The sequence below is a fragment of the Micropterus salmoides genome, unplaced genomic scaffold, assembly GCF_014851395.1.
Source record: "Micropterus salmoides isolate LMB-PRFRI ecotype aquatic unplaced genomic scaffold, ASM1485139v1 Ms_hic_scaffold_22, whole genome shotgun sequence".
NCBI lineage: Eukaryota > Metazoa > Chordata > Actinopteri > Centrarchiformes > Centrarchidae > Micropterus > Micropterus salmoides.
The window spans coordinates 2,938,102-2,953,793 of record NW_024041373.1 but is presented as its reverse complement, the minus strand read 5'-3'; the positions used below and the strand labels follow the sequence as shown (position 1 = coordinate 2,953,793).

The window sequence follows — 15,692 nt, the reverse complement described above, 5'->3', positions numbered from 1 at the left end:
GAATGCTAGTTTCCGTTTGAGCACTTAGGCTCAGTGTATGAATGTGTGTGACTGGTGAATGCAGATGTAGTGTAAAAAGCCCTTTGAGTGGTTGAAAAGACTAGAAAGGCGCTATACAAATATGGAGCATTTACATTTGCAGGTGTTGTTCTTTCTCTGTGCTGTCTGTTTGTGGGGTGTTTGTGTCCCCCATTCCCATGTCTGTCACCTGTCCAGCCCAGTGACAAAACACATTTAAATAAATAAAACAGACAAAGGAGTATATTAATAGTCTCTTTTTAAAGTAAAATCTGTCTGGCACAATATGGTATCCAGCTTCTCACCAGAAACAAAGAAAAAAAAAAAAATACATTTATTTGCAGTAATCACAAAATTCAAACTTCATAAAAGTAGGTCTTATAGCCATTAGATGAAGTGAGTGTTTTGTAAAACCTCATTCAGTTCACATGTTGCACTGCATTCCATAGATAGAAACCTGATCGCTGCTGCACAATTCCTCCAGCTCTATGACCCAAACATGTTTCTTTTGCATATGGAGAACTTTAAGTTGTCTGTATGTGTTTAAAGTGAGAGGGGAACATAGGCCTCATGCAAGAACCACTCGTACAAACAGATTAGTTCTTAAGTGGCTTGTACGGGTGATTTGGTTTAAAAAGTGCAATGAGAGTGCTTCTGCAAATGTAAAACTTGTTAGAGCCACAACTCTGCAGACAGACACACTGAACCAGCCCTGTTCCCTTTATTCCACTGCTGACATAGATGAAAATAATAGACTTTCCTTTCTGGTTCTCTGACAGCACGACACAATGTCCAACTCAAAGTTGTTTTTATTCTTTGATGTAATTTTCGCAAATGAACACTTCCTGACATTTGGGGCAGAGTGAGTAGCCTTATATGGTATTATTGGGGCATTTATTATACTAATTTACAGTTCTCATGTAACTCTTTCCTAAAAGCACATCCTCCAGCCCTCAGTCAGTCAAGACAGCTTGCAATTTCAGTGGCTGAACCGTCGAATTAAAACTTATGGGTTCCTCACGTGATGCACACTGGCCCCAAAATACTTTTCCCATAGACTCACACTGTAAAAGAAGTGGATATAAAATGGTGTAAATGTTTTGACTGTCACAACCCATGCGAAATGACTTGTGTCATAATTCGATCTAATTGGTCCAATAACGTTTGGAAAGTCTAGAAGAGTTGCACAATCAAATCATTGTATCCCCTATTTATCTTCTGCCCTCTTTATTTCTAATCATTTGTGTCAATAAAAAAGATGGTAGTTTTAGTAAATGAGCTACAGCAACACTACATTTTATTGAAAGAAAAAAACTCCACTAAAAGCTATGCTACAAGATACGCTACAAGCTACTCGCTAGCTAGCTAGAGTAGCTTAACACACTGCAGCTATTACATTAAGAAACGTCTATTAATGTAAATTATATTTTGTGCTATATTTATTAAACTACAAAACAAATGAATGTGGTCAGCCAGGAGCACTACCAAAACCAGCGGCAACCTACAACCCCACAGATGTTAAATAGATGGGTTTCCCTGCCAGTCAGTAAGAACTGAAGCCTCTTGGATGAGAGGCGAAACATCTTTGAGTATCTTCAGTAAAGTCCAGCTGCCCTTGATTTTGCCATCCCTGGATAACTATGACCTGGATGAATCTTCACAGACATCTTACATTACACAATGACCAAATGCCTGGCTCTTTAAAGGAAAAAAAGTAGCAAATTGAAACATAATATTATTTTGAAAATAGCCAGGCTACCACGGGCCACTATTCCCCAACACTGTTAGAAGACGTCATTGAGGAATCTGACTGAATGAATGGAATGGAACCACAAGCAGGAACATAAGCCACCATAAGCTAATTGTAACACCAGACCAGGTAAGGCAAAACCCCTGAACGTATTGAACTTTGTAAGGGTGTGTCTTGTTGTAGTGTGTGAGTCGCATGTTAACTTTACTCAGAAACTTAGTTTCTACCAGATAGTTCAACAAACGTCTCGGGTTACGTATGTAACCCTGGTTCCCCGAGAAGGGGAACGAGAGACTGCGTCGGTTACGACACTATGGGAACGCCTCTAGGCGAAGCAGGTCTGAACGTGAATGAAATCACTCCAATCCTATTGGCCTGTTGCTAGAACGGTAAGGTGTGACGGAATAACCGGAGGAGTATAAAGCACACCTGTACACACTCATCATTAGCTTAAACTATGAAGCAGGCGCTTCAGGCAGGGAGAGAGGTGCGGCGGGCCGACGCAGTCTCTCGTTCCCCTTCTCGGGGAACCAGGGTTACATACGTAACCCGAGACGTTCCCCTTCGAGGGAACTCGAACTGCGTCGGTTACGACACTATGGGAACGAGATACCCACTAAACCGTGCCGAAAACCCTGCCTGCCCCTGTGTGCAATAAAGTGGCACGACTAAGAGGAGAGCGCACGAGTGCCAGGTGCCGAAGGAAGGTCAAGACTGTAAAACCGAATGAATGTGTGCGGAGTGGCCCAGCCAGCCGCTAAACAAACATCCTGCAAAGAGGCCCCGGAAAGGAGGGCTCGAGAGGCCGCCTTGCCTCTGGTAGAATGAGCCCTCACAGCCACAGGTGAAGGCAAACCGCGCACCTGATAGGCCAGGGAAATAGTCTGAACAATCCAGTTGCTAATAGTATGTTTGGATGCAGGGAGCCCGGCCCTGGGAGACCCAAAACACACTAGCAGCTGGTCAGCCTTCCTCCAACGGGAGGACCTCAGAGTGTAAATACTCAGTGCTCTGACAGGGCAGAGCAGATGAAGTCTCCCGTCCTCCGCCGACACATGAGGTGGAGGATGAAATGCCTGCAGCACTGTGGACCCTGCCGCACAAGAAGGCACTTTAGGGATGTATCCTGAACGAGGGTGCAGGATAGCCCTAATATTCCCCGGGGCAAACTCCAGGCTTTGCGGGGAAACCGAAAGCGCTTGGAGCTCCCCCACCCTCCTCAGAGAGGTGATAGCAAGGAGAAAGGCCATCTTGAGGGTCAAGTGCTTAGCCTCAGCTGACTCCAGGGGTTTGAAGGGGGCCTCAGCCAACGCCCCAAGAACCACTGCCAGATCCCAAGTGGGAACCTTGGACCGAGTCGCAGGTCTCATCCTCCGGGCACCACGGAGGAAACGTACAACCAAGGGAAGTTTCCCCAAGAACCCCTCCCTCAGAGGGGTGTGGAAAGATGAAATAGCTGCCACGTACACCTTGTGGGTGGAAGGGGAAAGACCAGCAGAGAACCGGTCCTGAAGGAACACTCCACTTCAGGCTGTATCCGTGTGGACGGGGCCCTGGAGCTCAGGAGGGTCTCGACTGCTCCGGCTGTTAGACCCGCCTCTAGGTACAGTGCCCCCTCAGGGGCCAGACCCACAGTCGCCATATGGCGGGGCAAGGGTGAAGAACCCGGCCCTGCGCCTGGGACAGCAGGTCTCTCCTCAGAGGGACCCGCCACGGCGGGCCGTCCAGGAGCGACATGATGTCCGAGAACCACACCCGGGTTGGCCAGAACGGGGCTACGAGCAGTAGGCCGACATAGTCCTGGCGGACCCGCTCCAGAACCGGGAGCAGAGCGACTGGGGGAAAAGCGTACAGACGTAGCCTCGGCCACGAATGTACCATGGCGTCCAGACCCAACGGGGCTGGAGGAACGAGAGAAACCATAGCGGGCAGTGCGTAGTCTCTTGAGACGCAAACAGATCCACGTCTATGGGGCCGAACTCTTCGCACAAGAGCTCCACCACTTCGGGGTGAGGTCTCCATTCCCCGGGCCTCAGCCCCTGCCTCAACAGCAGGTCTGCTCCCTGATTCTGCGTCCCCAGGAGATACATCGCCCTGAGCGATAGTAACCTCTGCTGGGACCACAGGAGGATCTGACGCACCAGTCTGTCCAGAGGGCGCGAGCGCAGACCGCCCTGGTGATTCAGATAGGCCACCACCGCTGTGTTGTTCTCCTCGGAACGACCCAGGACGTGGTGGCCTTGGAGATCGGGCAGGAAACTCCTTAGAGCCTGGAACACCGCCAACATCTCGAGACAGTTGATATGCCACTCGGATCGATGCACTTGCAAAGCGGCCGTCCATGACCGCGCCCCAGCCCGTGAGGGAGGCGTCTGTCGAAAGAACCAGCCGGCGACAAGACCCTCCCAGCACGGGCCCCTGGGACAGGAACCAAGTTTCCTTCCAAACTGATAGGGAACGAAGACACTTGCGCGTAACCCAAACCAGACGGAGAGGATTCCCCTGGGGGAAAACCCTTGTTCTTTAGCCACCACTGCAGGGGTCTCATTTGCAGCAGTCCAGATGGTACTAAGCTGGACGCAGCCGCCAGGAGACCCAACACTCGTTGAAAGTGTTTCATAGTGATGGCGTGACCCCTTTCACGGCAGCCAATATGGTGTCGACACGTGCCGGAGACAATTGTGCCCGCATTGTTGTCGAATCCCATGCAACCCCTAGGAACATAGCCCGTAGGGTGGGCGCCAGCACGCTCTTCTTTGCGTTGAGCCTCAGCCCTAAACGCCGCAGACGAGCCAGAACGACATCTCGATGCCGAACCGCCAACTCTCGAGACTGGGCTAGGATGAGCCAGTCGTCGATGAAGTTGAAATCCGGATGCCCCGGAGCCTCAGCGGGGCCAGTGCTGCATCCATACACTTGGTGAATGTGCGAGGGGAAAGTGCCAGGCCGAATGGAAGAACCCGATACTGGTAAGCCACACCCCCGAAGGCAAACCTCAGGAACTTCCTGTGAGAAGGACGGATGGAGACCTGGAAATAGGCGTCCTTTAGATCTATCGTGATGAACCAATCCTCAGATTGGATGTGCGTCACGGTGGCGGGGATGATGAGCATCTTTAACCTGAATCTCCTCAGAGACCGGTTAGAACCCGCAGATCCAAAATAGGGCACGCAGCCCTCCGTCCTTCTTGGGGACTATGAAGTACCGGCTGTAGAACCGGCGTCTCTGTCTGGGGGGGAGACACGTTCCACGGCCCCTTTCCTCAGCAGAGTACAAACTTCCTGTCCCAACACCGGACCTTGCTCCGGGCGGACCACAGTCCAAACCACCCCCTCTCTTCTGTTGAATTTGGAGGGCGGGTTTTGAACTGTAGTCAATACCCATCTATGGCAGTGCGCAGGACCCGCGGAGAAATGTTCGTCAGGCTCCGCCAAGCGTCTGCAAAGTCTGCCAACGGAACCAGCCCCTCGGGGCTGGTGGTCGGTGTCTCGTGTGATCTTCTGGTGGACCCCTGAAGCCCCAGAACGGCAGGGGGGAGCCGCCGAAGATCCACGGTGAGTGAGTCGGGATGCCGTCCGCCTGCAGACCCTCGGGGCAGGCAGTACGGCGCGGACTCGATGGTGGCAGGTGCGTCCTGAACGTGTAAACGGCGGGATAACATCACCTGTTGCCACGGCGGAGGGGACCTCGGTCGGCCTCCGGGGGGGGGGGGTGCGGGAGGGGAGAAAGACTCCCCTACCCCGGTCTTCCCTGAGCTCCGTCGGGAGTGGATGACGGTCCTCAGATCGCGTCTCTCAGACGGCTGAGGGTGAGAGTGCCGTCTCGCTGCCCCAGCTCCTCGGGGGGGGCCCCGAGAAGCAACACTCTGCTTCCTCTCCTCTCCGTAGGAGCTCGTAGAGGGAAGGGACCCACGCCTGGCAGCCTCAGCTGCCTTGGGTCCAGACCGGTGAGGGAGGTACTGGCGGAACGCTTCGCACTGCGTCTAACGCTTCGTGGTTCTGCGAAGCTCCGCCAGATCTTCCTCGGAGGGACCCCCCCTCTGAACCATCTCCTGTAGCAGGTTGGCTTGGTAGGCTTGAAGCACCGTGGTGTGCAAGCTCGCACCTGCCTGGCCCGCTGCCATGTACGCCTTCCCCACGAGCGTGGATGTGGTGCGACATGGTTTGGATGGTAACGCCGGCTTCTCCAGGGAGGACGCAAGTCGAGGGGAGAGATAGCTCGCAAACTCATCCTCCACCCGAGGCATCCTCCCATAACCACGGTCCCTAACCCCCATCACATTACTGTAGTTCAGTGATTGGGGTGTGGAAAGCCATGTAGAGAAGGGTCTGCCCCATGATTACTCAGTTCATCATGTACTTTCTTTTCAGGAAAGAATGGCAGAGACCGCCGTGGAGGTGGCGTGTGGTGCTTAAGAAACCTTTCATCAAGCTACCACTAGCCTGTGGTGTCTGCTCCTCCCGTGGCCAGTTGATGTTGAGCTTAGCCACGGCTCTAGTCACCACCTCCAGCAGCACGTCATAGTCGGGCGCGGCCAGATGACGCCGCCACGACACCCGGAAGTCATCGTCCACTGCGCTGAGCACGTCCGCCTCCTCGGAGTCGGATTGCTGCAGCGTCTCCGGATCCAAACCGCGAGCGGGAGAAGCCGAGAACGGGCTCCCGAACGAGGAAAGGAAGCGTCGGAGCCAGCGGATGAAGCCTCAGCTGTCCCGAAATCCTCCGACAGATCACGCTGTGAACCCATGAGTGAAGCCGCCGGGCCGCCTCAGCGGCCGCAGGGCCCGCGCCACGGGGAAAACACATCTGGCCATCCTCGGAAAGAGAGCCATGCTGTACCTCAGTACCCGCACGGAAAGGGCTTCGCAACGGGCGCAGGCAGCCCCCTCGAGATCTGCCCGTGCGTGCTCCATCCCCAAACATGAGACACACATCTCATGAGAATCTCCATCCGTGATGTACCGAGGGCAAGAAAAAACACACCTTCTGTACATCTGGTTGCCGGACATGCTGGTAGACTTCTTCTTCAGGTAAGACACACTGCTTGTAGGACTGGAGCTTTCTTCAAACAACATACAAGAGCGCCTGCTGAATAGAAAAAAGCTAATGATGAGTGTGTACAGGTGTGCTTTATACTCCTCCGGTTATTCCGTCACACCTTACCGTTCTAGCAACAGGCCAATAGGATTGGAGTGATTTCATTCACGTTCAGACCTGCTTCGCCTAGAGGCGTTCCCATAGTGTCGTAACCGACGCAGTTCGAGTTCCCTCGAAGGGGAACTGACACTTTCTTTTTACACAGCAACACAGAGTTTGCAGTACATAAAATTAGCTACCATAAGCCAATGGTCATCCCAGACCAAGGAACACCAGGTAATGCTTGTGAATTCAACCTTTCATGTGTATTTCAGAGTTTGAGTTATATCTTCTTTCAAAAGTTGCACAGCCTCGCTTTAATCAACGCAGCAAGAATGTTTCCTCAAAAACACATTTAGTAAAACAAATTAGTAGGATATAGATGTATTTTGTTGAGACAGAATTGTTAATGGATATGTGTTCACTGTTTAAACAAATGTCCTGGGAAAGCTACGGCTACCATCTAGTGACAACAGCTGGATATATTTAGTTTTGCTGTGTCCATTTTCATTAAAACTCATTTGGAAATCAAAATAAAGACAACTACTCAGGAGAGAGCAAGCGGAGGGATTAACACTGCAGTGATTGCTATTAACACATGCAAATGCTGTATATAAAGACACACAAAGACACAAGTTAAGAAGACAGTTACCGGAAAGCCTGCTCGTCCAGGAGGACCCTAGAAAAGGGTTGAGAGAAAATTGGTACAAAAAGGAAAGAGTAAATGTTACAGATAAAGTCCACATATAGATACCTGCACGGAACCAGGCCAGAAAAAAATATTTGGAGAGACTAGAGGTAATTACTGTCTTGCTTATGTTTTATTTTGGCCTTTTCAGCTCAGTGACAGCACACAGAAAGAAGCCTGCTTATGCAGTAGCATGCCTCTTTAAACTTTAAACTGGTCAACAGGCATTTAGTGAATCACATTTTAACACAACAAAAGATTTTTCTGAACATGGAAAATCTTCTTTTCACCACAGAGAGGTTTTGCATGCTAAAAGTTGTTATGTTTCTTCAAAACTCTGAACTGACCTCACCCAACTAGAATACCTTGCTAATGTGGATATAACAACATGGCAGCATCAAAAACAAAACACAAAGAGCTAGAATACAATAGATTTCAGAACAAGTAGGGGCACAGCGGCACATTGTCAAAAGTCAAGTGAATTTTTCTTTCATTGTGTGAACGGAACACAAACCGTTGCTTCTTGTGTGAGCAGCTCTTAGGTAAAGGATGGAATGCTAATTGGTTTGAAATCAACATACTGGAAATTCTCAAAAAGTGGTTTGATAAAGACTTCCCTTCTTCTCTTTTTGACCTATGGGCTCATAGCCAATCCCCTTAGACCCAATATAAACCTGAAATAACAGTAGGGACATAGGAAAAAACTACAACTATTTTTTTATCATTGATTTATGAACTAAAACCACACATTTTAGTTTGTAGATTCTTCATTTTATACACTGCTCTCCTCCATGTCAGAAATGTAGTTGCACTTCAGTCTTGAGGCTCTGGGTTAGTGTGGCTGACGCTTGGCTAGTCATAGATAAGTAGTATTTCTACTAAATCAGGCTGACTTTGAGTCTGTTTCTCTGTCCCTCCTCTTCAGCCACTTTTCTGGTTCCTCAAGCCCTTTCACTGCCATTTTCCATCAGTCCACCAGATACCCTTGGACATTCCCTCCTTCCCACATCACCTGACTGCCAAACCCATTCACACACTTGTTGCCATTCCTCTCATCAGTCCTGCAGTTACCTGAGCCAAGTTCAGGCCCGACAAAAAGTAGCTAAATGTCTATTTAAACAGAAATGATGGTACCCTGTTGTGTATGCATGTGCACTGCACTTACTGCCTTTTTAATATGGCTGTGTTTCTACATGCTATACTGCTTACTAGGGATGAGGATCGTTAATTTTTATTGATATTGATACCCTTATTGAGACTGCTTAACAATCCGATTCTTTGGTGATACCACTATCGATACTTTACTATTATTTAGTGATGGTTATTTGGTAAGACCAGACCCAACGGGCATGAGGTAGGCCTGCAGGGTATGAGGAAAATATTCAATGTGCGATAACGTATTGAGCGAAAATATATTGAGATGACATATCACTTGCGATAAACAAACATATATTGAAGTGTGCATATTAACTGCCTGGTTGTTTTTAATTTAATATTTTAAATACATAATTATAAATGTTTTCGGCTATTAGCCTATTTCAATGGAACACCGTGCTGGCCGCATAATTTGGAGCAGCTAAAGCTTGGCATTAAAATGCGGTATTGACGAGCTGTTACTGGAAAATAAAGGTCTGAGTGGCTGTATATATACACAAAAGGAAAGATAATGACTGTGAATTAAGTCCATATTGGTAGCCTATTGTGTTGTGGGCAGAATATTAGGCTACCACTTGTTTTCTACTCTTTCTGTGGCTCATTGTCGACAATAATTTCATGTATTTAGACTGTATTAGTGTGTAATGTAGTGGCCAATGTTGCTGTAGCCTTGAGAAAAAACCCTTGATAAACATGTTCAGGTATTTTGTAAGATTGATAGATCAGCCCCAAACAAAATGTTACCTGGATACTGACGTACCTAATCAATACGTGACTGGAAGCCAAAGATCGGTGAATGTGCGACTAGCTCGTAGGCATTTCAGCTACTACTTCTAGTGAGTTCGAAATCAGCTTGGCGCGACCTCATAAAAAGTTTGTGTAGTGTTCACATATACAATCATGATTGCCACAGAAATGCAACTTAAAACTCGGCAGGAATATGTTTATGAATATGTGACGAATCTGGGAATGGAGGCAGTCCACAGCTGCTGACCAGTAATAATAACTGGCATGGGATGTGCACGGCCGAGGACAGGAGAGCTCTGCAGCAGGTGAAACGCAGTAAAAATATGGTACCAGTGTTTAAACTTGCGCGAATAATGCAAGGCGAACATTAATTTTGTGTTGTATGTGAATACACAATTAGAGTTAATAATTTAGGTGGGGAGATCATGCAAAATCCACACAGAAAAACCCCAGCTGGCCAGTAGATTCAAACCTACAGCTTTCTTGTTGTGAAGGTAACAGTGCTAAGAGTCCAGGGTCCTCATTTTCAAAAATGTTCTTAGATTTATACTTCATCATTTCTGATGGTGTGCTTACAAGGTAGATTTATTTATCATTTTACACCATAAGGATTTACGAGATAAAGTAGTTCCCTTTATGCTACTCACAAAAAGCATATTATATACAAAATAAATATGGGTGAGTGGATAAATAACAAGTCATAGCAATTAAACAGTTTTCTATTGAGTGCTGAGGATGAATTTAGTCTCACAGCCTGGGGGAAAAAGCTGCTCTGCAGTCTGGTGGTATGACAGCAGATACATATGTATCTCTTCACAGAAGTTCAGCAGGGCGAACAGGCTGTGGCTGGGTGGGTACTGTCTGGTGCTGAGCACTAGAGTGGAGGAGGTATGGCTTGTTTAAAAAAAAACAAGATGGCGACGTCCAAAATGCCAAACTGGTGACCTCACATTGACTATGTACACTTTTTTTAATACAGTCTATGGTCATACGTAAGTCTATTTTATAAATGAGGCCCCAGGTACTTAAATATTTAATTCACAGATTGAATTCTAAAAAAGTGGAAGACTTAAATGATATGTAAAAATCAAAACTGTGTGTACAATTTGAAGTGTAGGTTAAAACTATAACATGTATACAAAACATTTGGTTCATGACAGAAACAAGAGCCACATCATTAAGTAATGTACACATTATCATTGCATCCAGAAAAGTAACTATATTTTCCATTTCATCTACATCACACCAAAGTGTAAAAATTACAAGTCACTTTACCACAAGCAGGTCACACAAGGCGTCTGGTGTACTTACTGGAGGTCCTGTAAGACAGTGAGAAAGAAAGAAAATATTTAGATTTATAGTTTATAAAAACATATGTTACATACAGTCTGAAGTCCTGCTTATGATTGGTTCTCAGTGTACCGTGAACAGGGTCAGCAAAGCAAATATTAGATGCTGACCATGATTCCACCCCTAACTGTCTAGGGCCTTGTGGCAGGTGCCCAGTTAGTAAGCCAGTTGTTACTGTGAACTAAACATGTTTCAGAAGTCCATGGTGGGTTAAAATCAAGGGCAACTGGATTTGTTTGAAGATACTTGAAGATGTTTCGCCTCTCATTCAAGTTATGACTGGCAGGGAATCTCATCCATGTAACCTCTGTGGGGTCGTTATCAAGGTGATGGATAACGCTTGGTTTGTTAGTGTTTCTGTCTGCAACCACATTAGAGGTAAATCCCAGAGAGCCTGGGTCTGAACAGCCGTTGGTATTGTCACATGAGGCCAAATATGAGTGTTTGTTCAATCTCCTGGGAGGAAATGAAAGGACAGCAACAGCCAAGAGCACCAACGAACCAAGTGGTATCCATTATTTACATAATGATCAAGATTAAACAGCCAGTTGCCCTTGATTTTAACCCGCCTTGGATAACTATGACCAGCATAACTGAAAATCTTCACAGACAGGTTTCAGAAATATTCTCTGCAGCCACTATGTACTGTGCATGTTTGTGTAGGCAATGACTTACTAATGTGTTTAATCTATTTCTTCAAACAACATCGAGACACTAGGAATTATTCCCCAGACAAAGCCAGGCTAGGATGTTTCCACACGTCATGTTCATTTAAGCATCAATCATAAACAGCAGTTTCAATTTCGGGGGTCTTGATCATCTTGCATCTGAAAATCTCCATGCGGTTTCCTGAGACTGCCACAGTGAGTCCTGAAACTTGAAAACATTTCACTACCCTGGCTGTGTTGCAAAGAGTCTGCCCACAAATCAATCCCAACTTGGATGTGGAGTGAAAGTACTTCAAATGTGTAGTTAAGAAGAGTAGAAAACAGCTATGTGCCTTTGCTTCATAAGGTCAATCTAATCTCTGAAATCTAGGGGTCACTTTTGACCAGGTATTGACTCTGAACTTGTTTTTCCCAGCTGGGGAACATTGCTAAACTCCGGCCTATTGTTTGTCAAGCTGAGATTGAAATGATCATTCACCATTTCATTTATTCCTGCAAATACGCACTTTCACACTGCCTTATTTTCCGGGACTGTTAGTATTCGATCCGCCTCTGAGCCGGAAACGTTTGTAGTAACAGAGATGGAACGATGTCTGTGTGGAATGCCACAGCCAGCATGCTTATGTTACACATAATGGTCTTTTTCTATTTTTCTGGTTCTGTGAAAGCACACGTGGTTATGAGAAACCTATTGTTCAGTATGAATGAGTGAATGCAGCATATGGGGCAGATATTGTTTCCGCGAGTCTTTTTATGAAAGCGGCTTACACGGCTTGTGTGTGTGTGTATAAGCTGCACTGCTTTAAAACAGCAAACGTACATGTATTGGTGTGGCTGTGGTGTTTAAGGTCCCAGTGAGACAATGAAATCACATCCAGGAAGATAAGTTTATTTGTAATACTCAGACAGGACCCTTTGGTTTATTTTAGCCGAAATCTATTCAAATAAGATAATGTAATGACCACCTCTTGTCCTCCCCTCCTTGTGTCACTCACACACATACCCATGCAAACACAAACACCATCTCTCTCTTTCTTCTCACCCCCTGATGGAGTTTAAGGTAAGGGTTCCCAGTCGTTTATCATTAGTGTCATCTCTATATGTTCCTATTCAGACAAATATGAATTCATGTGAATTAGCTATTTAACCAACCTGTTATCACCAAGAGTTAACCTCTTGTTTACCAACACTGACAACACAGCCATTGACTGAATAACAGGACAGAATAGCTATAAATCATACCTGTCAACTTTTTCCCGGGATACTCCTGTATTTTTCTGTTCTCGCCCGCTATCCTCCCATTTAAATAATCCCGACAACCCAGCTATATTCTAACTTTGGACAGGTTTGTGCAGTGGTGTTTATGAGACAGAGAGAGAGAGAGGGAGTGAGAGGAGGGGCTACACGAATATATGCTGCACAGAATTATGCTCCTCAATTCAACTCTTCAATCAAACAATCAAATACGATTTTAAATACGCCCAGTAAAAAAAATAGAAAATCAGTATGTGGCCGTCAGAGTTGATAATTATCCCATACATATGTGCCACCCCCCTTCACACCCAAACAAAGCAGTCTCTCCTGACTTTTTAACTAATGTCACATTCATAACAGCAGCAAAAAATGTGTTTTTTACAAAACATATAACGTTTCTTTAAGCCACCAGCCAGAACACTACTTAAGGCCAGGATGTACAGGGCAGGCATTGACTTCATACAGGTAATGAGAGTCGAGATGGAAGGATGGTTCAACGTTATTGTATTCAGGAGATAAATGTGTGTGGGTGTGGTATCTGTCAATAAACAAAGAAATTAAAACAATGAGTACAATACTGTTACATATACTGTACATCATACAACACTCCTATCATTATCTGAACAGGAATATGTGAGAATATACTGTCTAACGTGCAAGTTAAATGAGAGCAATATATACCCCACACCTGTGATTAATGCCCTCTTAACAGCATAGCAGGCATTTAGCGATCCACACTCTTTAACACTGACATTCCTTTAAACATATCCAACATGAAGTGTGCCTGAAACTAAATAGAAAAGGTTCTTAGGTCAACTTAATACAAAGCAGTAGCTCAGTCCATAAGGATTAGGCTGGGAACCGGAGGGATGCCGGTTTGAATCCAGCTTGGACCAGAGTTGCGGAGTGTTGACTGGTAGCTGGAGAGGTGCCAATTCACCTCCTGGAGACTGCTGAAGAAGGCCTTGAGCAAGTCCCTGAACCCCCAACTGCTCGGGCGCTGCACAGAGTGGCAGCCCCCTCACTCTGACATCTCTCCTTGTGTTGCTATGAGTCCTGTTTGTGCGTGTGTCTTTTGGACCTGTGTGTAAAATACTAAAATATAAAGTTTATCTCACTCATGCACACTCATAGAACTGGAGTTACGTCTAGTAACTATAGCATTTTTAAATTTACCCGACCTGATTGCTCTCTCACTGTCTCAACTAAAGAACACAGAATGGGTATTAAACAATGTAAGAGAAGGTTAAGAGTCTTTTGTACATATATTATATTGTGTAAAGCAAACTGTGTTGTTTAATTTATGCCACCTATAGTGCTGGAAATAATGCTTTGAAAGTTAAATAGTATTAGGAATCATCTCAACAGCTGGTTAGCCAGGAATGTCAGGTAAAGGACTGAATGATCTGCTAAAATAGTTGTTGCTTAAATCATGTTTCCCTCATGTTTGATAACCACTATTCTATTTCATATTTTGATTTACTGTTGACTGACTATAGTGATGTAGTCAAGTATGTGAATTTAACTAAAACTTTAAGTAAATATCACTAGTCAGAAAACCTGAGTAGCCATCTTAAAAATTTCAAACAAAGGAATAGGAGTTTTCAGTGTGAAAACCTTCCTCCACGCCCCAAACTCTTCATTTGGCTAGTTGCCTACAAGAGCTCGACTGGGACTTTCCCCCTAAAACCGCTTTGAACTAACATCTTTGCATTCTTTTTTTGTATCCTAGTTTTCTTAAACGTACGTAGGTATCTTTTGTTCTTCACCTAAAGTCAGTGCATTTTTACTATTTTCTATGCTAACCCTTGAATGCCTTAGTATTCAACTGAAGAGTTGCTTTTTTAGGGCCCGTGCATGAAACATGCAAGGTCCCTATTGGAACTGAAGGATTTTTTTCTTTTTCCACAAAGTAAACTCATTTTTGGAGGCCTAACACGATCAAAAACTCACCAAACTTGGCCTTGCACAAAAAATTGGAAAAAATTAGCCCCCACGCCATGTGTAACCTACATTCAAGAAATTGTTCGGGGACATGTGTAGGGGCGGCTGTGTATCAGGAGGTAGAGTGGATGTCCCGTTAATCGGAAGATTGGCAGTTCAATGTGTGTGAATGTTAGTTTCTGTTTGAGCACTTGGGCTCAGTGTGTGAATGATGCATGCAATGTAGTGTAAAAGCTTTGAGTGATCACAAAAACTAGAAAGGCGCTATACAAATACAGAGCATTTACATTTACATATCAAGACACACAAAAAAGCCTCAAGGACCCATACCCTTAACTCAACAGGAAGTCAGCCATTTTTTATTGAAAGTGAAATTTAACCCATTTTTCTCCATTTACAGGGTGCGTACTTTAACACACTCCTCCTAGGGAATTAGTCCGATCGACTTCAAATTCGCTGAGCAGTCTAAACCAATTGACAATTAAAAGTTGTACAAAGTGAGTTTTCACAGGAAGTTGTTATAAATTTAGTGTACATGCTCACATCTGCACCAAATTTGACTTGTATGATAACAGTCCTATCCTGAAACACATCCATATGCCAACATTCACTCAAAGTCATAGCGCCACCTGCTGGCAAGAGGAAATGTCACGTTTTACACTATGATGTACTACTCCTAGCAGGTTGGCCATATCAACTTCAAAACTGTCCCAGAAAACCCTTAACACATTGACGATGCCATGTTGTAAAACTTGACATGACACAGGAAGTTGTTGTAACTTGACTGTACATGCTCAGATCTTTACAAAATGTTATACATTTGATAAGAGTCCCACTATAAACAAATGTACATGCCAATATTCATCCATAGTCATAGCACCACCTGCTGGCCCACCCAGCACATTTCACCTACATATAGGAAATTTCTGTGGCAGAATTACAGAATCACTCTGACCGACTTCAGTCTATTCTAAAGCCACTG

General features: G+C 45.5%; 1 protein-coding gene across 17 annotated transcripts in view; it reads right to left on the bottom strand.

Moving 5' to 3' along the window:
• Window positions 1-15,692, bottom strand: part of col13a1 (collagen, type XIII, alpha 1) — a 173,616-nt gene that overhangs the window by 88,599 nt on the left and 69,325 nt on the right. For 15 of the 17 annotated variants that reach the window (XR_005447250.1, XM_038737512.1, XM_038737498.1 and 12 more), the window contains exons 3-4: window positions 10,806-10,813; window positions 7,557-7,583 (exon numbers count right to left, since the gene is read on the bottom strand). Coding sequence is in view for 16 of the 17 variants with exons in the window: in XM_038737512.1 (XP_038593440.1) it covers window positions 7,557-7,583; window positions 10,806-10,813 (35 nt within the window). In the remaining variant the exon portion in view is untranslated. The remainder of the gene's footprint in view (window positions 1-7,556; window positions 7,584-10,805; window positions 10,814-15,692) is intronic. The other 2 variants (XM_038737505.1, XM_038737510.1) reach the window with 1 other exon arrangement.